Source organism: Malurus melanocephalus, unplaced genomic scaffold (genome assembly GCF_030028575.1).
Source record: "Malurus melanocephalus ecotype Western Australia unplaced genomic scaffold, MMel_1.1 scaffold_478, whole genome shotgun sequence".
In the NCBI taxonomy this organism is placed as follows: Eukaryota; Metazoa; Chordata; class Aves; order Passeriformes; family Maluridae; genus Malurus; species Malurus melanocephalus.
The window spans coordinates 241,141-266,263 of NW_026623710.1; the positions used below are offsets into that span (position 1 = coordinate 241,141).

The 25,123-nt window shown below is 37.3% G+C and overlaps 1 protein-coding gene across 1 annotated transcript in view; it reads right to left on the bottom strand.

The window, feature by feature from the left end:
• The window catches only part of PCLO (piccolo presynaptic cytomatrix protein), a 316,269-nt gene that overhangs the window by 115,535 nt on the left and 175,611 nt on the right, over window positions 1-25,123 (bottom strand). Inside the window, exons 7-9 of the mRNA XM_057380904.1 lie at window positions 18,395-20,603; window positions 13,122-13,270; window positions 5,928-6,009 (exon numbers count right to left, since the gene is read on the bottom strand). Coding sequence (XP_057236887.1) covers window positions 5,928-6,009; window positions 13,122-13,270; window positions 18,395-20,603 — 2,440 coding nt within the window. The remainder of the gene's footprint in view (window positions 1-5,927; window positions 6,010-13,121; window positions 13,271-18,394; window positions 20,604-25,123) is intronic.

Consider the following 25,123-nt stretch of genomic DNA (forward strand, 5'->3'; position numbering starts at 1 on the left):
ATAAATATTATATAATTCTATATAATGCATGAGACATATATGCGAGTAATAATATTATTTTATTAATTTTATATACTGCCTTACTGGGCAGTAGTTCTTGCTATGTCTGTGGAATGCTGATGCAATATTAAGGTAAGATATGCCAATGGTGATGGTTTCTTGGACATATACATAAATGCAAAGTGATCTTATTCACTCTAAACTTCTACTCTGAAGCACCTCGAGACAATTTACAATATTTTTAATATCCAATATGCAGAGAAGGTAGCACGGGGTCATCATTTTGCTATTAGAATCAGTAAGATAATTTATACCTCACCTACAAAGTGAAACCTTAAACTGACATTTTTGCATTATTAGCTATTTCTACTGTCCTCAACAAGTTGTCTCACCAATGACATGTGTCACTGAATGTTTCATCTTCTGCCTTCTCATGAGAAAGTGCTGGTCTGCATTACTTATCTCCAAACCAGGGATTTCTGATTTGGCTTCTGTGAACCTCATTCTTAGGTTTCAACTTTCCTCTTGGTTCTCCATGGAAATCTGGGGGTCTGACTGAACTTTAACATTCAATGTTGCATAGATTTGTTTCTGCAGCCTTTTCTACATGACAGCTATGAAAGGAAATTGGACCTTTATAGCCAGTAGACTCATTGCCCTCTCAATTACCTCCTCTCAAGATCTCCAACAAATATGCATATACTGAAAAATGTATAAATTGAGCTGTCAGAAAGGTTTCATGGAAAGTATTTAAAATACATAYACTAGTGCTTTCCAAATTAAAATAATTTGGAGGCAAGAAATTTAAATATGGAATATGTTGTCCATACCTCTACAAAATGTTTCTAACAAACAGAAAATTTAGTTTGTGTTTTTTTCTTTTAATTTAGAAAAGTTTAATGATACTGAGATCTTTCTAAAAATGATATTAAGACACAAATAGACATCTCTCTTTCCTTTTATTTCCAGTCCTGTTCTCATTTACTACCATATGACTTCCTGGGAAAATTTCTGATATAGCCTGGCTGTAACAGCTCATACCCTTTCAGTTTATGGGTTTTACCTTCCGTGCCACATCTCTGAGGATGTCACATYTCTGACAAGGAGTGAGTGTTTGAGGGAATGATGTCCATTAACTGGGGATTAAGTCCTTACCCAGTGACAAGGCAGTGTTAGAGGAGGGTATTGCTTYTTTGTGCAAAGTATTATCTCAGTTCCTCTCAACATTAAACGAAAGAAGGATAAGTAATCCTCTAAGAGTATGAGGACAGGAGGTGGGCTGCAGTTATCACTCCCTGACTACTGTGTCACACTGAAAAAAAGACTGTGACTATATTTAACATCTTTTTAATTTATTAGTAATCACATTTTCACTACACTTTATTATTTTTCTGCAAAGAGCTAATTCTGCCTAACTTTCAGGTGAAAGAATCTTAAATATATAAGGTTGTTTATTTAGAGACTGACTAGAGCAGTGAGTCTTGATATAGGAAAACTCTTTGAACTCTTCCTATCAGGATAAGTGTTGCATGAGCTGGCACACTGCAGTAATGTAGTGTTCTTTGCAGAAATTAGCAATCCTTATGGAGAGCATGAGGCATGTCTGACGTGTGTACAGCATTACAGCTACCCTGTCATTCTCCTTGCATTTTCACTGGCATCACTGCTGAGGTGCAGATGCAACCTTCTGCCCACCATCTAACTCACTTCTTTACTCCACTACAGAGTTTACAGATTTTTCTGAATCATTTCTCTGCCTCTATTTTTTTTTTTTTTGTAACTAGAATTGAAGAGGTTATTCCCAAACATGGACAGTCTGGCTGCTCAAATGTACATAAGTTTCCTGGAAACACAGAACATCCCTTCTTTCACAGAGAGGAAGCATTACTTATGACTCAGCCTAGGTGAGGTAAAGRAGTAAAAATCACCTTTGACTGAGTGCACTCATTGTGCCTACAGATGTACTGAGATGTGTCTGCCTTGTTGGATTTTCCCCATGAGTGTACCCAAACAGTTTCCTGATCAGGAATGACACAATGTAAGTTATCTTTTCAATATTCCCAAAGGTATAGCCAGTGCTTTCATTACCTTCAGTGCCCATGTCCTTAATTAAGCTTTCTAAATACAATTATGGTGTGATAAAAAACAGAAGAGGAAATTCTGGCWATATAAAATAGCATTTATGCTGCTCTGCTAAAGGATCAGAAAGAARCAAGAGACTCAGTGAAATCAAACAGTGAATTTCTGGAGCATTAAGCATTTATATTATCATTCACTACTCCATGCCATCACAGCTTTGGCACCTCAGCATAACCATGATGCCAATTCTTCTTTTATTTTTTCTTTATTTTTTTTTAATTGCAAATTATTAATCAGTCTTTGCAGAGAAAATTTTTGGAAATTCCTTCACACCTCTCAGCATTGTCTGAGGAGGGGACAGTACATATCTTGGAAAGTTGATCTGTGTGCTCTAGYTTATGGTATATAATAAACAAGAGCCTTCAAGAGAGAGGCCAGTGAGCAAGTATATATTTATTTTTCATTCAGTACTACTATCCTCTTGCCATCATAATTTTGGCTCAGTTCCTCAATCCTTAAACACTTCATTCACATGCCAAAATTCACATTTTATGCTTCTGTGTACAAAATTATGCCAGATTATGTAAGAGGCAGCACAGGCATCTGTACCTCAGAGTCAGTTTTCATTAATCAAGAAAGCAAATAAACCAAATGCATGTGCATGTAACGTGTAGTGAAAAAAAGCCTGAATTTTAAAATATTTGGGACAATATCACTATTGATATTCAGAATGTGACAATTTTTATATTCATAATAGGCAGTAGTAACATCTACCGTGGTAAAATTGTGATGAGATCTGTGGAATTCAAATTCTAATGGTGATATTAGGATGCAATTCAAGCTTGTCCTATAGTTACAGCTGCTGTGGTAGAGTTGGTTATCTGGGCTGACCCAACACACTGAATCATTAATGCCCAGGCTGSCCCAGGAACTCCAGTGAAATGAGATAATGGGCTACAGCACTGGCCAGTTTCCCAGCAAAGCAGCTGGTCAACAGTTACAGGAATTCTCCAAGTGGGAATTGTGTMCAGTTTGGGACATTTCCCTACATAACTCCTGCTGAGTACACACCCGTTAAGATCCACTGATTCCATACTGAAGATGTGTTCATGAATTCCCCGAGAGGAGAACCTGTCAGTCTCAGGCAGTTCCCCAGGCAGCTCCTGCTGCAGAAYTGACCAAACTGCACAAAGATCATTTCAAACATCAGTAGAAACTGCTGTTGCACGTGCAGAAATGATCACGTAGGAGAGGGTTTTGTGCATAGCCAAGACAGAGGATGTTTTGTACGCACCATGAGGAAATCAGAGACAGGGGATGGTGCACGTGCCTTGTGCTCACCCAGCATCACAGACCAGCTGGCTTGTGAGAATCCAGCAACACAAAAGTTCAGCTGAAGGTGTGGCTGAAAAAAAAAAAAAAAAGGGGGGTTCTCACAGGGACTGTCTCCTCTCTTGGAAAGATTTGACTCCCCACGTGAGCTTTACTGAGGGTTGTGATTTTTGAGATATACTCATCCTGTGTTTATGCAATAAGTATAAGGCAGAAAAAATGAATCAACACCTTATTTTGGTACTTTTGGTAAGAAAGAAGGGCAGCGAGRAAGGGAGAGCAGAATGAGAAGAAAAGAAGAAATAAAAACAAAGAAAGAGAAAGAAATCAGCTAGTGAAGCAACCAAACTACACGAATATCCAAAACTCTCATAACGAGATAGCTGTCATGGTATAAAAGTATATATTGTTTAATTTGCCAATATTTAAAGTAACTTCTGCTGCATAATAGACTTTTATGTCTGTCTCTGGTTAACAGTCATTGGTTAATAAACAGAGAAGCTTACTATTAGTCTGCAGATAATTTTTAATCAAAATTAATTCTTTTAAAAACTGTGTGTCTGTCTCTGGGTGAGGCAATTTGGAAAGATGAAGTGTTAAGCTGAGTGTCAAGCACTACACTTATTGTGTACTTAAACCATTCAGGCACTTGAGAGAAGGGAAGGAAGGGAGGAACACAGTCAAAGAGTTATGGTACTTCAAAGATGTAGGTGGAGTGAAAACTACAACTAATTCTTCTGTTTCAGAACCACCTTTTTCTACCTTTGGCTTTTTCTCTGGAAAATTTTCATTTAAGCCTTTAAATATTTGTAAGGAAATCTGTGTGTACATCATACAGAAATGTGCCTGTGAAGGTCTCCAAGCACGTATCTGGACAAAACCACAAAAGTCTGACAACAGCTCTTTGAGAGCCAAGCTGGCTTTCTCCAACCAGAATTCAAGCACAATATTATACAGCTACAGCAGTGAGCAATCCCAGTGTGGGTTATGTAACCTTATCAGGACCCTATGTAAATTTTTGATCCTATGTGACCTCATCTGTGCAGGACATTAGTAAATGAGATATCGATATCTGCACCTTGGTTTTGCCCATTGCTGCTCACAAGGCATTTGCCCTGGTGCAAAACGTTTTGCTGTGGTTGCCAGCCTGAGGGTTASTCAAGAATTTGGAATAGGCACTTCCCACTGCATGAGGGTAAGTAGCTTTACATAGRAGAGCAGGCTTCAGCAGCACTAAATCGTGAGCTTTGCAGTGGTGTGGTTGTAATTCCACTTACTTTTGAGTAAGAGCAGCTTGGATCACAGCATTACTCATCGACCTGCAGGGCAAAGATCCCTACGAGGATGCCAAGGAGGTCCTGCGGACTGGGAGTGCCTGGAGCAGCACAGGCTGACACACAGCAGAGCCTGCAGCTCCTTTCAGACTGTGCTGTGTGGGTGGAGGGGTCTTTCTGCTGCCTGAAATCAGCAGTGGGTGTTACGCTGACTAACAAGAAAATACCTCATAATACATACAGAACATTCATTTAACACCCTAAATATGAGGTGGATACCGAGGATGYAAATTATCAAGACTTTACTGCCAGAAACCCTGTGAAAACAATATTTAGCAATTCAAGTAAGTTCATGCCACTTTCTACTTAATGCTCGAGGGAAYGCCAGGGCTGGCAGTCGGTAATTACTTCTGTGCAGAAACAGAACTTGACACACACGATTCGAATTTTTAAAGCAAGTTAAAAGAAACTCTGATGATTTCATGACAAAACAGCTGAAAATATCTACCTCTGAAAGAACAAAAACAGTGTATTAAAATAACTTTGAGTTCCACGTGAAAAAAAGTGTAATTCCTAAAGTTCAGACAGACAGACCTTACCTGTGCCAGATCTTTTAACAGGTAGCCTTTTACAGTTTGATACATGAAAATATCACACACTGTGTTCCAGCTCTCAGCCTGGGAGGTGAATCAATGTCACCTCTGCCACTTTCATCTCCTTGGCAAGCAGACTCTGACTTACATCAACATTTATGCCAGTGTTAGGGAAAAAGACAATAAATCTGACGTCCTGTGATAAACATCTCCATGTGAGGATATCACAGAAAAATGGGATCTGATTGTTCTKCTAACCCCYGCTATGARGGTAGTAGAGTTCCAGAACAAAAAGAATMAAATTCTCACAGTTCTRTRCATGTTGAACACCTACACAGGCTTATTTTACAAGAACTCATGCAGAGAATACAGAGTTACATAAAAAAACAATAGCAAAACAGACTGTTCATATGGATAACACAACAGATTTTCCTCTGTCTTTAATGTCTGTATAGCTTATACATCTTGAACAGATGTCATGACCTTTTTTTATGCACTGCTGCATTCTATTATAGCCAATGAGTAAGATTTAAAATGACCACTGAATTTCCTGCTGCATAGATCAGTAACTATTTTTAATACTGGAAATATTTTGTATAATTCATGCTAATCAAATTAATTATCATGTCTGGTAGAGGGTTTTTTTTACCTGAAACTGAGTGATCCTTTGGGTCTCTCAGTAGTTTGAGCCTTGTATGTGGGAAAATGTACTGCAGGGGCTTCCCGTTTATCTGAGGAACACAAATATGCATGTCATAAAAAGATAAACCAACAGCAATCATATCAATAACTTCACAGTTGAAAGAGAAACAAGCAAACAAACTTATTTCATCCAGGGAAATATCACAACTGCACAATTCAAAAATCCCCACAAGTTTCAAGATATTTGTCAGACTGCAAATTCCTTCTGCAGGGTAATAAGTATTTGCTTTCATTACTCCAGAGTAATTTCAAACATGGCTTTAGTTCTGATTTTTCCTAGTGGCTAGAAGGTGGTCGCTCTCTTCTGTACCTCCTTTTAACATTAATCTTTTAGTCAAGCAATGTTTAAGATAAGAGTGAAATTAAACATAATTCCTGTGTTTTTTATACAATTCTTCTCTTAGAAACCTGAACAAAATGTTAATATGCTACCACCCATTATTTGCTTTAGTTTCAGCAGAACCACACGGTCCAAGGTACCTYTTGTCTTCAAATTCCAAAGGTCATTTGAAAGACCGAAACTAAAACATGTAGGATTACATTCTGCATGAATGCAGCAACATTTACCTCGGCTCTATCATGTCAAAGCTGAAAGCAATGCACTTCTACAACTCTAAAGAGACATTTTTCCCCATTGCAATGGACTTAGGAGKGGTCAAGCTGCAGGGACTGACCCACCTTCCAGGGATGATCACCCTGAGCCCACACCAAAATGCCTCTGCAGGGTGTTGGTTGCAGCACTCACCTCGCAACCATCACATCCCACCTTTGTCTGCAGTTTTGGTCTTATGTTAGCAAAGCTGGACCCATCACTTTTCTGCCTCTGGCACATCAGTTCTACGTCTGCTGCACCCAGACCAAGAGGAGGGAGTCTGACTGTGCCTGCTCCAAGATGGGGCCTCGGGAAGCAGCCTCAAGGGACCGAGGGGACATTGCTCAGCCTGGCAACGCAGCAGCACAAGAGTATCAGCAGCCTGCTGCCAAAGGTTTATTTTTATTATTTGTATTTAAGTAGCATTTAAAGGGATTAAGCTCCTCCTGAKCCAAGCACTTCAAACCTAGTTTCTGCCCTGGAGAGTTTATGAAGTTAATGGATAGCACACATAAATGATGGGAAAGGAAACAAAGAAGCAAAGGCACTCGCTTAGCTCGATCCCACAGTGAGCAGAAGAGTTTATACATCTGTTGTTGTAAGCCAGTGAATTATCCTGTGAATGATGTTGCATCTAGAAGGCTCAAATCCTCCCAGAACACAGTGAGAGTAATATTGACTGTAATTCATGTCAGACATGAAGGAGATCATGGATTTGGTAGTGGACAAGCACTCCAGATTAAATCAGAACATGACATTAGGCTGACATTTGAATTTATCATGGGATTTTGCCAGGACATAGTCTAATACTATCTGAAGTGTGTAAAGTTCCATGGGGTTTCCACCTTTATTGATGGAGAGTGAGAGTGTTACGTTTTTTTTGGCATTGTAAGAAATTCAGTAAGTTTTTTATAACACTAAAAGTGAGGCGTTTGTCATTTATAGCTTACATAAAATTGTAAAAAAATTAAAAGAAGGCATCTAATTTTATTTTCAATTAAACAAAAAAAAAAGAAATATTGTACGTAGAAGCGTATGAACACATTTGAATAGATCTTTAGCTGGGATGCATTTTGGTGAGAGTAGTTCATTTAACCAAGGCATATTGCAGTTTGATTGATTTGAAAATTTATCTGAAAATTTATCTGAAAATTTACTAGAATATTTGAAAACCTGTAGCACACAAATTGTGTTTCCAATTTTTCACACCTTTTAACTTTCACTAAAGTTGGTTTTCATTCACTTGAATATATGCCAGGAGTGCCTTCTGGCTGATTCTCCCCTCAATTTCCCCAGTGAAGATAAAGAGGGACCCCACTGAAGCCACACAACAGAGACGATGCAAATACAAACTGGTGCAGAGGGGCCACCCTTCCACTGCACGGCTGCAGAATGGAGAACATGTAAATCCCCAAGCCCAGATTGAGGTCACAGGGCAAAAGAGACTTGATTCTACTTGGTGCAAAACCCAGAGGTTTCTGCATGAAGACTCTTTCTTGCATCTTTGGGAGCATTCAAGTAGATGTCACATTGAGTAAACTCAACTTGTAGCTCAGCACAGGCATATAATCCTTTTCCTCAGGACAGGAAATATAAGCTCTGGTCATGTGTTTCATGTTATTAGTCAGCCCAAAGGCCCTCCAGAAAACGCAGTGAATGGCAAATAAATATGTTGAGGTTTTTTAAAATTTTTACAGGAGATCAGTTTATATATGCGCTTCATTTTCCCTTTGTGTTTTGTCTGGTAAAGAAACACTATGGAATCTTCATAAAAGGGAATATTATAAGGCAAAGGAGATAATCAAGAAGAACAAATTTCTCTAGTGCTCTATTTAAGAAATAAAGTTCATGAAGTGTATTTTAATATTCCAGGCCATAGCCACACCTGTAACATATTAACAGGTCTTTGGATGGGAACATCAAAGTCATGGTAATTTCTGTTTTTAAATGGTGCTGCATCTGCCCCTCCACCAGTGTTAGGTATGGGATCATAAGGAGACTCTCAGCAGCCACGCTTGGCTGTTGTCCTCTGGGAAATACCATTTTCAAGGGAAACTTTACCTGAGGTGGGTATCCAGGAACAAGATGGTGGATGCTCAAGGCGCCGGGTTAGGCAGTGTCCATCCTAATTTCTGAAYACCACAGCTACCTGCATGAGCACACAAGGTCTGTGCAAGCTGGCACCAAGGATTTCTCCAGCTGCAGTAATTCTGCAGAGCACAAATGTCAAGTTCTCTAGAAATACTCAAGGTGGAAATTTCTCTYTGCTGATAGACCCCAGTGATGGAGATAATTTGCAAAAGATGCACTGAATAAAAACCTAACAAATACAATGTTCTTGCTCATTAATAAATTGAAAAGTCAGTTGCACTTTCTTCTGCAATTAGGTAGGTTCAACATTGACCTTAGCTYTAGAAGTCATTCTGSTGTCAGAGACARCAKCATTTCTGAGTGACTAAGAAATGAKGCACTGCCAGCTAAATTYCTTCATTAATTATGTTGWGGGKGTGGCTAACAATTCAGTTATTAGATTTAGTATTTTTAAAATTACACTGATGTTGGAAATGCCCCATTTCTCACTATATTTCCAGAGAATCTCCTCATAAAATGCCCCCCACCCATATCTCCAACAGAAAAAAAAAAATTACTACGATTTAAAGTGGTAAAATTTAAAATTTCTTTGCTATTTGGAAAAAAAAAATCAAAATTATGTAGATGGGCTTCAAAACTGAGGAACAAAAATTTGCAGGTAGCCTTCTGTACCTTGGCCACGAATGGTATTTTAGCCCCAATGTTCACCTTATAACCTATTTTTTCATAATTTCTAATTATCCAAGCCCCTAAAACAGCCTGACTGAAATTTCAAGAGAAGGGTAGTGACCCCTGAATCAGAAAACCATATAATTTTTTAGGCTGTTCAGAAATAGGAGATTGCATTCGAAAGGTTTCAGGTTTAGAACCCTTGACTTCTTTTTGTGATTAGAGAACTGTTGTCTAAGTGAAGTGATGACAATATACTGGTATCAGGATGGATTTGGGATTTTATTWTTCATTTAGGGCCTAAAAAGACCTGCCTACGATGACAGGAAATATTTAAAACCCCTCACTGAAAAACTAGTTATTGCCCATTAATATACTTTTATTGTCCATGCCCTTGTCATGAAGTTTTAGTGCCCTGGTAACTCCTCTGACTGTTCTTTCCCAAATTGTTTATAACAGCCAGTTTTGTTCAGGATATACAAATAATTTTCACAGAAAATAATAAGAAAAGAACCCTTGWTGTCTGGAGGTTTAAAGAAGTTGATGGTGAACTGGCAGTGACTGTTGAGGTCAACAGGGATGAGTGGGACATCTACAACAGATGATGTATTGATTAGGTTTTACGCTCCTCAGGGGAGCAGTTCAGAATCAATACATTGGGAAATGGCTACTAAGATATTCAACTGAACTGCAATTTCATGTGATTTCAGAATACTGTATAGCACCACAGAAGTTGCTATAGAAACAAATATATTTCAATATTTATAATACAGAATGTGAGCTTAATCTGCTAGGTTATAAAAAATCCATGGAAACCTAAAGGTTCAGGGTTGTCGCTCCACTGCATTCTTGCTTCAAAAATCTCAGGGTTGTGYTTTATTTATTACTTTCAGCTGTGCTCTGGGAGATGTAATCAAGCAGTTCTGATTTCATCTAGTAAGGAAATTGATATTTCACACACRTGAAACAAAATCTTTTGGAATACGCATACTGTAGGGGTCATTAAAATATTCTCATTTTCAAACCAAGATGATCATAAAAATAGCAAATTTAGAGCCAATAAATGTATTTGGAAGCACTGATTAATGTATTACAAGCAGATTAGTTCTATTGATGTAAATACTTCTTTATGTGGCTGGTTTGAGCTCAGTAAGGGAAATCAAAGGAGTTGCAATGGCTTAATTCCTGTGCTAAATAGGAAACTTCCCTCCTAACTGAATTCAGGAAAGCATCTGCAGCAAAGGAAGCTCTGGGTGAAGGTGGATATGCTCAGATTATTCAGGATGAAGCATGACTTGCCATTTTTGTCTCCAGAGTACATTATACTTGGACACTACAGGTCCCTTTGCAGGACTGAGTTGTGGATACGGGAGACACAGCATGGAATAATGAATTCCATAACTCTGTTAGACACATGGCTGAAAATGCTTCTGTTGCTAAGTATTTCACAGTTCAGCATGAAGCTAATGAGACTTTTAAAAAATATCTCTGACCCTTTTTACCTTGTCATAAAGCAATTCAATTTCTGCATGTGTCTGAAAATATACTTTTTTTAAAGTTATCTCAAATGTTCTAACACACACAGGTTCTGAGAACATTTGRATAAGGTAGATGATGTGGAGTTGGTGAGACCTGGTGATTCTCCCTTCTGCAGAGTCATTGATACTCTTTTGTGGTGGTGTGTGACTGACAGCAGCTAACCTGGATAGAAACATGAAGAAGGAACTGTTGTAAAACTTCTCCTCATACATCACTTCTTTTCTTCTGTGGAGGCYTTACATGACATCAGAAATAATTATTTAGAACATGATCACTCTCCAATTTACTTCCCAGATTTTACAAAATCTAAAAAAATGTCTTTGGCAAGATTTTAATGCAGCATCTCTAATCCCATATAAGCATGGGGATACCACAACAGCTCAAAGGAGAAAAAAAAAAAAAAAAACCAAACAAAAAACCGCATTTTCTTCCTGGAAATATTCAAGAAAACAAAAGTTCTTGGGCCTTTTAACCTTCCTCCTGAAAAAATTAGAGCAAAGTTTTTCAGCCAGTCCTAGTATAGTGCTTTTTTGTATCAAAGCAAAAAGCAAAGATCAGATCTCTGTGACTGAGACCTTACCTTGAACTGTTTCCCAGGACAAAAGCTCTGAAGCTTTAGAAGTTAAATGTATCTTACTAATGCCTTCTCATCACAGAGCTCAGGGTTAGCAGTAATCCTTTTTGACAAACCTGATTTTCAAAGAAAATTTGCAACTTTACCTCAGAATGCTATAGAGGTAAAATACAATTATGTATGCTTAGAATAGTAAATGTTTCTCGTGAGGATTAAAATACTCCAGGTAAATTAAAACTGGTGATATTAAGAGCTGTGAAAACATCCTTTATCTTGCAATTAAGTTGATTCATGGAATCATCAATCTATTTGAATAGACTCTTGTAAGATTATAACTTSTAGAGCCCTTTTCCTCAAAGAAATGGGAAGGCTCTGTGAAACCTAGGGTGTGTAAATCCCAATATATTCTAGGGACAGAAAAGAAGGGAAAAATAAATGACAGCTTGTATTGTAAGAATTTTAACACTTCCTTCATAACATCTCCACCCTTGCTTCATAAAGCCTATATTTGTTTGTCAAATGTCAGTGAAAATGCTCCCCAGCATAACAGATTTGAAGGTTGCATGACAGTGGGATATTCCTGTTGTGTGTGTTATCTGAGGAATCCACGTGAGCAAAATAAACTATTAAGTATCATGAAGGGGCCAGGTAGTACCTTGTCTCAGAATCACAGAGTCATTAATGTTGGAAAAGATCTCTAAAATGACCAAGTCCAGCTCTCGGCCCAGCACCACCGCCATGTCCACACAAACCATGTCCTCAAGTGCCATATATCCATGCTTTTTGAACACTTCCAGGGATGGTGATTCCACCATTTCCCWGGGCTGCCTGTTCCAATGCTTGAGCAACCTTTCCATGATGTCATTTTTCCCAATATCTATACTAAATCTTCGCTGGTGAAACTTGAGGCTATTTCCTCTTGTCTCGAGGAAATGCATTCCTTGCATTCATCTGACCTCATGTAAAAATGTAATCTCAACAAATACATAAGAATATATCAGGATATAATATAAATGAATCAGTACAAATGGAAACTGAATCAAGCAATTGAAGACCTTACAGATTTGAAACAAATAAACTTTGTTAAAAAAAAAAAAAAAGTGGAAATGGGATGGTACACTAAGGGGAATTAGATTTCAAAGTTGGCGAGCTTGAAAAGCAGACTATGGTATTTTTCTTTCTCTAATAGATAAAATATTCTAATTGTTAGATTGATAAAGACTTTCTGATTTATCCAATTACTGATCACAGACTGCTGGGATTATATTCAAAAACTAAAAGTGGAAAAAAATTTCAACAGGATAAAGCAATTCTTTTCTTTCAAATACTAAAAGAAGGGTCTTGAACATTGGTGGGATAAAGCTGGTAAGGGAAAATGAGACTTTTGTTTGTTTGTTTGTTTGTTTGTTTGTTTTTTCTTTTTTACCAATAACAATATTTCAGGTATAAATTTTTCCATTTATATTTCAAAAATCAAAAGACAACCTGCCAAATCAATATGGACTTGTAAAGGCAAGTTAATCTAATTTAATCATCAAATGTTGATGATGAATACAGGTTCAACAGCACTTCAGCTGAATGTAGCTGGAGTTTGAGTAATCTTGTAGACTCTATGGGAATCATTGGACAGTATGATTAAATTATCAATCATTTATAAAACTAAAGGCACATCTTACATGACAGCTTACTTGATCTTGGTGTTGACTTAGTGGTCGAGAGTGTGGCAACTTCTCTGGCAGCCTTCTGTCAAGGATGTGTCCATTCTCCAAACGAGGCTCTCTGGGCTTGTCAAACCAATCTGTTTCTTCCCGACGGAGGTGATAGGCTTTGAAAACCAAGGAAAGGTCAAATGCTCTGATCCAGTGCTGGGCAAAGGGCAAGGATGTGCATTGTGCATAGCAAACATGCAGAGTGGTTACTAATTGGCCATGCAGCTAAAGCAAAGTTAGAGGTGAGACTTGAGACATTGAACTTGAGCATTATTTAGCTGTGAGACAGCAAAGGGAGAAGATTCTGTTTATGTCAAAACCATGGATATTAAATATAGATGAAATCTACCAAGTACTGTAGCCACTTCTTCTTTCTGGCAGCTAAGAAACACGCTGCAGATTTCCCATCTCTAAAATGTTTGTTGAAAAAAAATATTAGTCAGTTCCTTTCCAGCAGACTAAGAAAAAAATCCCGAACAGACTGAGAAAATCCAAACCAAAACCCAAAATAAACACTCAAAATCCAAAGTCCATTAAAGTCCAAATGTTGAACTGAATATTGCTCAGAATATTTTGGAAATAATCTAAAACTATATATAGGAAAATGATGATCTCTTTATGAAATCAATAGCAACTGAAATCAAAGAAGATAGGAAACCAATCTATATTACTGAAATGTTAGGCAAACATATTGCAAGTATTCTCATTTTGAATTCCATCCCCCGATTTTTCAGTGTGAACCTCTGTGTATGGATTTTTAATGTTCTTTCTGCAAAAATTCTACAAGACTGTAAAATTCTATTTGCAGCGCTTTTAAATCTGTATAAAATTAGTTGTGATAGGCATCATTTGGTGATCAAATAACACCATTTCGCTAAAAAGAGTTTTGCAAATGTATATATTCATGCTTACTGACAATTGGATCAGTTGACATAGGTATCACTCCATTGGGATCAGAATCACATCCTATTTTCTTCTGCCAATCAGTGTAAACCAGAGCACTGTGCAGGTAATGCAATGTAGAATGTAAGGCAGGTTTGAATTTTATGCTTTATTAAGCAAGATAAATTTTGAAATCAAAGGAAGACAATATTTATTTCAGCAAAACCACTAGGAGTTGAAAACCTTAAATAAGGTCAGTTTCTGCTATAATAACAACAATGAATGCACATATCACAGAGAAGAATTTAAAAGGAAAAATGGTAGCATGCATAATCTTTCCTATTTAGTTGGGAAAGTAAACACAATCTATTCAGTTTAAGAAATAATTTGAAAAAAAAAAAAAGTTAACAGGTAAAAAAGGATTTTCTGTTTTTTTTCATTATTGTTGTCTTAAATTTTTCCATAAGAGGAATAATATATATACTTGGCTTTTTGAAAATAATACTTTGTATGTGGTAAAACCACCATTCAATATTATATTAAGCTTTAGAAAATTTTTCATCTTGGTTCAGATATTATGCAGCCTCTTCCTTCATAACTGTGCACAAACTTAATCTRACATGAAACAGTTTAACAATGTTAATCAGATTACCATATGTGAATTTATAAGAAACATTATTAGAGGTTGATACTTATCTGGCTAATAATTACTTATTAACTGCTCTCAATAAACCCTTGTGCAAGTCCTTCATGCTTTACACATTTGTGCCAGTTGACCAACGCCTGCACAAAGCACTCTCAGTTCATAACTCATCCTGACAGAACTTCTTCCTGAAGCTTGTGTGAAGAAACTTCTGCATATTCCTGACCCCAGCTGCTAATGCTGGCTACCACAAGCTGTGCCATCAGATGAGCAGATGAAAGAATTTTTTTTTCCTTCTGCCTCAGTTGAGAACACTTTTCTTGGATTACTTGTCTCGAAAATGTAGAATTCCATACTGCAGTTCAGACCAGCCTAACCTTTTTTTTTTTTTTTTTTTTTTTTTTTTTTTTTTTTTTTTTTTTTTTTTTTTTTTTTTTTTAATCACACTGCAATGAATGTGTGTATTTTACTGAAATTCAAGAAGTTATAAATGTATGTGTATACAGACACACACACATCACACTCACATGTACATACACACACCACTGGCTTTGGCTTGCACAGCTGGGTTTTGTCACAGCTGCAAACCTGGGAACAACCAAGATGAACCACTGACAGTTTTAGAGAAGATATCCCTTTATTCTAAGACTAACAGAATGCAGCCAGATTGTTCCACCCAAACAGGTGAGATTGAACTCCAGGCTGTGGGGTCCAAGAAACTTGATCAGAGAAGCAACAGTGATCACTCTAAATCTCACAGATGAAAAATTACAAGGAATCAGCTGTGTTGATGTCTTGAAGTCTTGGTATCTCAAATTTAAACTTCTAAACTCTGTTGGAGAATTGCCAAACTAGCGTATAAAAGAAAAAAAATACTTTAGGTTAGAAAAGGTACATTTGATATCTTCTGAACAGCGAAGAGTATTTATRTTCATAAAAATTAATAGCTTCAGTATTCTTGAAAATTAGAGTCTTCAGCGTAGTTTAAAAATGTGTGGAAACTGGCAGCTGTGGGGCTGACCGAGATCTGCTTGCTGGATCAGTGTTTAGGTACTGGGAACCCTGCAAAAATTGCATGCGTTTCAAGAGCTCAAAAATGCTGTTTATTTTCAATGGGCAGCTCTGGATGTTGTGGTCTTTTGACACTAAAGCTATTTTTTTAACCTGTTTGAAGTCTGGAATCCCAGTGTAAGTACTGCTTAAGTACTGAAGCACGGTTTTGAGTTTTGTTACAGTATGTACTTAGTGAAAAACTGTTTGGACTCAAAGTCCTACTTGCATTCTCTTCTAGTATTTGTTATGGGATGTCATTTCTAAAAAATGAACAGAAAGTCAAGCATGTCTCTGAGTTTGGATCAAAGAAACACAATTTAAATTTAATATTCTAAATTAATTTTTAAAAGTCTCTTAAGATGATAAAACAAGCTGTAGCACAAGAAGACTTTTCCTAAGRCAGTGCTTAAGACTGATTTCTTTTCCTGAAATCTCATCAAGACCATGCAGCAGTTGCTTAAAAAAAGAGAAGCTGCATAAGCAAATTGTGTTAGAAGGTTGGATAAAACATGCCAGAATAGCTGTCCACAGTCAGGGCATCAGAGCACTACAGAAAAGAGTGCAGTCCAGAAAAATAAGGCCATAACTTTCTAAAAAAAATGCAATTGCTTCTTTGGAACACGTCTTATCTCACATCCAAATTATATGAAATATTTTCAATACAGGTTGCTTGCTATTAGCRCATTTGAAAATAATATCATAAAGTGTTTTTGTTTCCCAAGAAATAATCTATTTGTGAAGACAAAAGTTTGATAGAAATTAGAAAAGCATTGCTGAAAGGGGAAGCCCTGAGAGACATACCAATCTAATTCAGAATATGTGAATTGAGTTAGAATAATTCAGAAAGGGTCTTAATAATCAGAGACTGATTTAAAATTGAAACTTTTTTTACTTGATGTGTTACATGTATGTGTTGTACAAATATATATGAGAAACATAGTGCATTGTAGGGCAGAAATATAATTCCCTATGACCTGTTCATATGAGGTAAAATAGCACCAAATTGGATTTTTTTGATCCAGGTTGGTTCTACTTAGTTTTCAGGAGGAAAAGTCCTGTGTCTTCCAGTGTGTGACTCCAGAATGACCCGTAAAAGTCACAAGCTGAGAGGAGACAAGATARCATCTGCTTATTTAGGAAGAATAATATGAGTTGCAACTTGGGRAGTTCTCTCAATTGCTTTCAGATTTAATTATAGGACTCTGTGTGCTAAGAATCAAAGGACAATGAAAACAGTTAAACTCCTGATAAATATCAAAAAAGCTGATGACCCTGAGTATCTCCTGAAACACAGAGTTCATGAGGGGGTTATAAAAATCTAAGAAATATAAAAGGAAACTTAGAGAACAAAGGCCTTACTATGAAGTATGAGAAAGGCAAATAGATCAATTTTTCTAATGCTTGTGACAARTTCAGCATGTGTAAAAAACCAATAATGTGATAATGAACAGAGGTTAGTAGGAATGTGAAAAGTAAACCATACTAATCCATAATCATGCAAAWGTGTCTTTTGAGACAATCATTGCCATTTACAGACAATAGAGCGCATGCAAAGTCTCTTTTATTGTGCAGTAAATACACATAAGAAAAAGTTAAGGGAGCGCATACAATTTYRAACATATTCATTTCATTTGCTTTCAAACTGTCTTTGTGATTTTTAAACAATTTAGAATATATTAAGCCTGAACTGACTCAAACAAAACTGATACATAATTTGCAATTATTAAGTACTCGACATCAGCTTTAACATTCTGCTGTACTTATTCAGAAGCAGCATTTTTAATTGCACTATTTATAATACATCARAAAGGTTCCTTTCATGAACTTAAGTGAGATAAACTCTTGTGCTTATTTGGCAGACGTGTATGGGGTGCATATAAAACCAGCTACGCTGCATAACCCATCAACAGAAGTAAAATACTTTATGGAAGTTTATTGAAGGATGAGATTGTCTTGCACCATCCAAATGACAAATTATCTTACATAATCACAATTCTGAATGCACAGAAGTCCACATGACAGGATGCTTTCAACAAACCATATGTAGAATGTTGTTTTGCTATCACGTTAAGCTCTACATGGTTCTAACATATAATATGTATTTAATGAACAGACTATTTCTATATAAACACAGATCTAAATTGGTGCATCGGGAGATGGAATTACCATTTTTTTGAGTCCTATTATGAAATTTCATGCACATAAAATTACTGGAGTTTTCAGAGATTTGGGAGATTATTTCCAAATCCCAACAAAAACTATTGCAAATAAGTTCAATGAGTCACAGTCACTGGAGAGAGCTGCACATTGAGACTGATGGCAGAATCTGTATTGTACATGGAATGTTCTACACAGTATCACTGGAAAAATAGACATAAACAAGTGAAAAGGAAAATGCACAAGCAAACCAAAAGGAAAGCAAATCAACAACAATATAGTACAGCATGCTATAGTAGCTTCACACCATCCAGAAACTGTTAGGGTAAAATAAAAAATATCAAATAAGACAAAACAAATCAACCCCCAAAAATGTAAATACACAGAAGATGCACCAAGGAACGGAAAAAGAACAAGTCTTTGAAGTGTAACAAAAATCAGACACATGCATAGAAATGAGGATTTGCGTTGTGATAGTAAGATACCAGTCTGAGGCCTAATTTACCTTCACTGTCTGACATGGCATGCTGGAAGTCATCCATGATGAAGGCTATGTCTCGATCATAGCCTCGAGTCCGTGACTCCTCCCTCATATGCTGCTGGACCTCAGGTAAGGAATGGCTCGATCCAAACTGGTCCCTGGTATCTGCAGATATTGGTGGCAAGGGTCCAGCTGCTGCTCTTGCCATTCCCATTGGCTGTCCAACAGGACTTAGTGGGCTCTCCTCCTCTGAGTTCTGTGCTACTATTGGGATCCTTCCCCTGCTTTGGCTAATAGGTAGACTGGTGGGTTTAGTTCTTCCAGAAGGTGCTGCATGGCTAAAGGAAACATCTAAAGGTTCAGCTTCTTGGGCTTTCAGTCTTAAAGAAGAACTGGAAGAATCCCTTTTCAATGACAAATCGAGCCCATACACTGAGGAGGGTCTGGATGAGGGCCTAGATCTACTACCACTGCTATAAGACTTGTCTGCTTCATCTTGTAGAGCGGATCTCATTGTTGGACCTAGTGCAGTCCCAAGGCCCSCTCCAATGGATGACGTCAGCGGTGCCCCCATGTACTTCTGTTGGTCACTGATGTTTTTTCTAAGGCCATAAGTGATATCATCCTGAAGAAGCCTTGCCCTAGTAGTAATTCCCCCAAGTGTTGAAGTGCTAGAAGTCATATAGCTTGAATAGTCAGGCTCAAGGTCTCTGCTTTCTTGGATAGGCGAAAACTTTGTTAGTTTGGGGTCTATCAAGGCTTTCTTGTGTTTTGACTGCTTCTGGTAAAGGAGGGCTGCTGGCAGCTGCTTTGCAGCCTGTTTCTCAAGAGTAAGCCTACCTATGCTGTATTTCTCAGATTTTGGAAAATGCCTGTAGCTGCCCTCTCCATGGTAATACTGTGACAGGCCAGCCAGATGATCAAGACTTTCTGCACCTCTACGGAACTCTTGCTTTATCTGGTGTTTCAGAAGTTTGAGCTCATAAGGGTCCTCCATGGGGTCTTCATCAGCTTTAACATAAGAATGTAACCTAGAGGAAGTCTGCAGTGGTGCTAAGAAGTCTGACACTTCTTGTGCTCTCCTGGCCTCAGTTGTGCGAAGCAATCGATCTGTTTTGGTCAGATCTTTCTCATGGAGGCTAAAACTGGAACCAAGTGATCCTGTTCCTTTAGTAAGTTCTCCTATGTCATCAATCAGCACATAATTTCGGGGTGTATGGTGGTGGTCTATATCTGCATAGAAGGAATCTGCAGATATGCTCGATATAGGGCTGCTTGCTATGCTGTTTCTCTCATCTAATCCTATCCTTAAGTCCAAGGTAGAGTATTTACTGCCCAGCTGGGAAACTGCATAACTATTGTCAGTTGAAACTGGTGCTATCATGAGAGGCTGATTGCGAATTACATCGTAGTTTGTTGTTATCTTAGGCTCCAGATATAATGTGGTCTGTCTTGGCTTTKGCTGTATCACCATCATCTGTGATGGGAGCTGGTATGATGGCTGCTGAGAAGGTGGAGGTTGAGCCTGTGGGGTATAGGACATGGTGGCTCCTGTTTGGAATGCTGTCTGGGTCTGATAGGGTGAAACCTGCTGGTGGTACAAAGGTTGCTGCTGTTGGTAATGTGACTGCTGTGTGAACTGGGTTGGTGCTTGAGTTGGCAGGGCAGGAGATGAGTACTGATATTGAGCATATGGGCTTGTAGCAGGGGCAAACTGTGTTTCTGGCTGGGTCTGTGGTGGCATAAACTGGTTAAATTCTGTCTGGGGTGCAGTACGTGGTCTTTCCAAGCCATGCTGAGTTTCTATTCTGGTTGACCTGGTATTATTAACTTCACTGTCTGACATATAATCACGTTCTTCTGCTACTCCTTGGAGATAGGCACGCTCTCTCTTTTCTCTTTCTTTTAGCAGGGCTTCTTTCCTCCTATTAATGCCCATTTCCAAGTATCTCAACTTGGCATCTATTTCTTTTTCCTCCTCATCTAGCTCTGCTTGCTTCTTCCTAAGCTTGGCTGATTCACGYTCGACCAGATCCAATTCCCTGTCTATGTCCTGAAGAATTTTGGCTCTGGCCATAGTGGTGGTCCTACAAATCCTTCTCCTTGAAACTGATCCCACAGAGCTATATGGGGACTGAGTTCCCACTGTTGCTTCCTCTGGAGGTGGATTGGGCAGAGTCCTCTTCACCTTCTTTTGRGTGCTGGATGGAGTCATGATTGAAGAACCTTTTGACTGCAAKAGAAGAAACAAGACTGAATCACTATTCTGGAGGGAAATTAATGAAAGTTTTTTAAATTTTTTCAGGGTATGGTTTTATTTCTTAACCATATACTTCTCCTAAGACAGAGGAAATTTTTTGTCTGTGAATAAGCAGCAGAAAATGATGAGCAAAAGGGCTGTCAGTCTGCTAAAGATAAGCAATCTAATGCAAAATAAGGGTAATACTCACTAGGACTTCACTTAGGCTAAGATTAAAAAATCTACCTTATATTCCTAAAATTAAATCAACTGTAATTTTAAAGGTGTTTTTTTGTTTTCTGGGGTTTTTTTCGGTTTTTTTTTTTTTTTTTTTTTTTTTTTTTTTTTTTTTTTTTTTTTTTTAGTTTCTGCATGCTTGTCCATAAACATATTCAATGTATATGTGTGTGGGAGGGGAATTTATACACCACGCTTTTATATAACACTTAATAAAAAAAGATCTGTATAATTATTAATGTACTCTTAGTTTTGAGGTTTAGGCTCCCACACAATGTGCCACAGATTAAGGTGAAGGATTTGAATAACTTTGAAATTGTATCCCATCTCTCAAAGAACTTCTTACAAATCTTGCCTTAGCAAAGGAAAAGGGATTGAYCTACACACATACACTGAAACAGAAGAAAAATCAGCGCTGTAATTACAGAATGCAGACATGTTAATACCAACATGTGGAAACATTTTAGGCCAGTTTAATAAGGAAAGAATAAAAATATTGATCAGCTTGACTGTCTTCCCTCTTCAGGCAAGGACAGCATTTTTCCATGCATTAGCTGTTTTAATTAAAAACAATTTCTTTTGAAATAAATGCTACTTAATTCAGATAAGAAATCAATTAGATTAATTTTAATTAGGATTTTATAAATCGGTATTTTTTCAATTTGTTTTAATATGACTTCAACAAACTGTAWAAGTTTTTAAAAAGTGTTCACAATCCCCTTTTGCTGCTCCTCTGTTACTTAGCTTTAACAAATTATAATAATCAACACAYTGTTTGCCATGGATCTTTAAGGAAACATTTCACCACCTTTTGAAGTGCAATTTAAGCTCTTTTATGCTCTTCATCTAAATTCCATCAASTTTTGCATGTTTCAGATTTCAGTAAAAGCAATTTAATCTTTTCAGCTTCCCGTGRCCATCTCACAAACCCATGTTGTGCCAACAAATCAAAGAAGCTAATTTTCTCTTGCTCAGTGTGTACTTGTAAGCAAAGACAAATTAATCTTCTACAGTAGGTCTAGTTGGCTAATGATTATATTGTAAAATCAGTGCAATACCACTGTTATTTCCCCCTCCTGAACTGAAATAGGAATCACAGATGGTGAAGCTGTCACAGATGGCCACTGGTATGGGGAAGCACTATTAATAAACACAGTCATTAAAAGGTCTACAGTGCTTTATSGAATTAATATTTTCAGATGATAGTTAAGTTGCTCATGCATAAATCGCAGTGTCAGATTACCATGCATTTTATTAAAAAAAAAATCTCATTTTTTTGTTTTTAGATCTCTATATTTGTGAAGAAAGTTATGCTAMTAGACATTATAGGAAGATGTACCATTTGCTTTTGAAAAAGTATTCATAACCCCTGGTTCTCAGCTGCTATTCTCACAAAAGGCAAGTCTTAATTACTTTTYCTTGATATATATGTTGGCATAAGAAAAAGATATATTTTAGTTCTGTGGTTTAATGTGTGCCTATATCTTCTTGAATATTTCCATCACGACTTAAGTCAGCATGCTCTATGAGAATTATCTTAGTAGAGTGAAGGTAACCTCAGTTGCAGTATTTTGGCAGACAACTTTAAAGTGGCTGTCATTAGTTTTGCATTTCCTTTGAATTTTTTATATAGCATGGGAAAAAAAAGACAAGCTAGGGCTGATCTTTGCCAAATTCAAATCTCTTTATCCAAAAGAATTGGGAATGGAAAGGAGTAATTGTGYTGCCTTGTCCTATCCCTATATATTTGGTCCTTCTCTCACATTTATAATGTTATGCTCATTTTATATTTGAAGTACCCATAGATGTGYCAGAAACCTTCATGAGACCACTCTGGAGCCGCATAAAATTACCAAATACAAGCAGGCATTCTTAGATCTTACAATCACTGGTTAAAAGGTTAAGTTAGATGTCAGAGAGGTGACTTTAGCAAGCTCTCTGACTGAATAATCAGTGAAATTTTCTAATATATTTTATCATGTTTTCCATCTAAATTCTAATCCGTTTACTTCTATCAATCAGCATCCTCACTAATTTTTTAAAATATTTTTTTGGTTAGCAAATGTTCACTCTAAATGTGGACTGTAACTTTCAAAAACTAGAAGTAAATTATTCTGGTTTTTGTTTTACTATGGTCTTCATATAAATATTATTACTTTATTGCTGACCCTTGTATAATTTTACACTACTCCGGCATATCGCTTCAGGATGGAATTAATGACAACCAGATCTGCTTCTGAGGTGAAGCTGACCCTTTAAAATAAGTCCAAAGCAATAAAGCTACAGTGATGTTCTCCCCAATACTACAAATCAAAGGACTGAGGAACAATCAAGCTTGCCCTTACACTACCACACCTTAAGCCTAACAAAGTTTTGAAATAAACATATGAGAAAGTCTTGTCAGTCTTGCCCCCCAGTGACAAGATAACATCACCGTATGGAAGTCAAAACACCGAGCTGAAGGTTGCATGCAAACAGACTTAGCAAAACCTTCCCTTTCTGCCTTGCCAATACATATTATTCTTGATGTSAGTTGTTGTCTGAGTTTGAACTTGTAGAGGTCATCTGGAAAAAGGCATGTGAACCTTGTTAAATTGCCTAGTGACTTTGGAATAACTCCTTTGCAATGACCAGCCTGTTCCTTGCAAATCTTTCTAAAAATATRTTTTTCTACCTATTTTTATCTATTCCAATTTGATGTCATTGTTGACAAAGCCAGCAAGACTCTGACCCACTATGAGAATCAGTCAAGTACTTTTTATCTGTTTGAAGAGATAGTTTACTTTGGGGGACTGAATGGCTCAGGACCATCCCACCTGGGATGACTTTCTACCTCTAAATAACCTGTTTGATTCCAGTTAAAGAATCCTTCTTGTCCTCTTCTCAAATGAATTTCTGAACACAGTATGCTGCTCTCCATTCTGCTAGCCATGCTTGAATATTCGTTTCATTTACTCAGAGAGCTCAGCTTTCACACTTGAGCATGCAACTCTTGCACACTCCTTTCATGGTTTGAATTTTACTAGTAAAAATGCAGCCYTCATTATTCATTCCTCTTTTAACATTTTCTGTGATCACAACACAAACAAGCTTCAACTTCTCCTTCTGTCCACTTTAGAGATGACAAAACACACCTGCACTTTTTTTTTTTTGCATAAATAGGGAAAAATCATGAAAAAATTGTATACAACGTGCATAATACATACATCTGCAGAACCAGTTCCAATTGTTGATGACAGAATCTTATTAGTTTGCCATCACCAGACTCTGYGCAATAGGTAAGCTGATGTAAAGCTAATGCAGCCTGTGGTGCTATGAAAAGCAAATGTAAAGTGGATTATAGATGAAGCTATCCCTCTCTGCCACAATCCCCAGAAGACTCAACAGCATGGTGAAAATCATGTTGTATACTGTAGAGGAAGAATGACTCAYCCTCTGCAGGGCTAGGTATCCTGAGATATTGGTGCTGATTTGTAATAGACTTGAAATGTCAGCAGGAATTTGGCTGTATCCTTATTTTTCTGTTACCAGAAAAACATTGCAAACAATATACTTTGTCTTCAATGACCATGCAGTCAAYAAACTTGCTGAGAAAACTTACAACTGGCATCAGGCTGAGAGATGAATGCTGACGTGTTAGATGAAATTACTGTGAATAAACTCTTTTCATCTGATAAGATGTCAGGTAGTGGAGGGACAGAAATTACTCTCCCATTCAGAAAAGTAGTCACCTAAGGTTGGGCAGACTGTTAAGGTGAAGCCTGTGCTGCAGTTAGCTTTCCATCTCTCACATCTTGGACATTTTCATGTAATAAAAACCTTCCCAAATGCAACCCCTCCAAAGTCCCAAAACCCAGTTAAAATTGTAATTGTGACACAGCTGTTCTACTTACAAAGGGTTGGAATGTGTTATTCAGTGTTACAGCTTGTGCACTTCATTGTTAGAAATRTATCAGAAGAAAGACTCAGAAATTTTGGCAATTCATTATTTTAAACATTAAATTTACCACAAAAATCCATGAAAATCTGTTGTCGTTCATTAAGTACCTCTTGGTAATTTAACAGTATCTTTAAAATTGCTTGCAAATGAGACCTAACTCCTAAGATACCAAGGGAGATTACTAGTTTTAGATTAGATTACTTCATTTTCAGCATGGAATCCTCAACTGCATCTTCTCATAGGATGCGGACAGAGATACTGAGTGATGTTTTCTTACTTGTCCTGAGCAATGAAAGTTTCTCTTGTAGATTTTTATGGACCTTTCTGGTCTTACTAT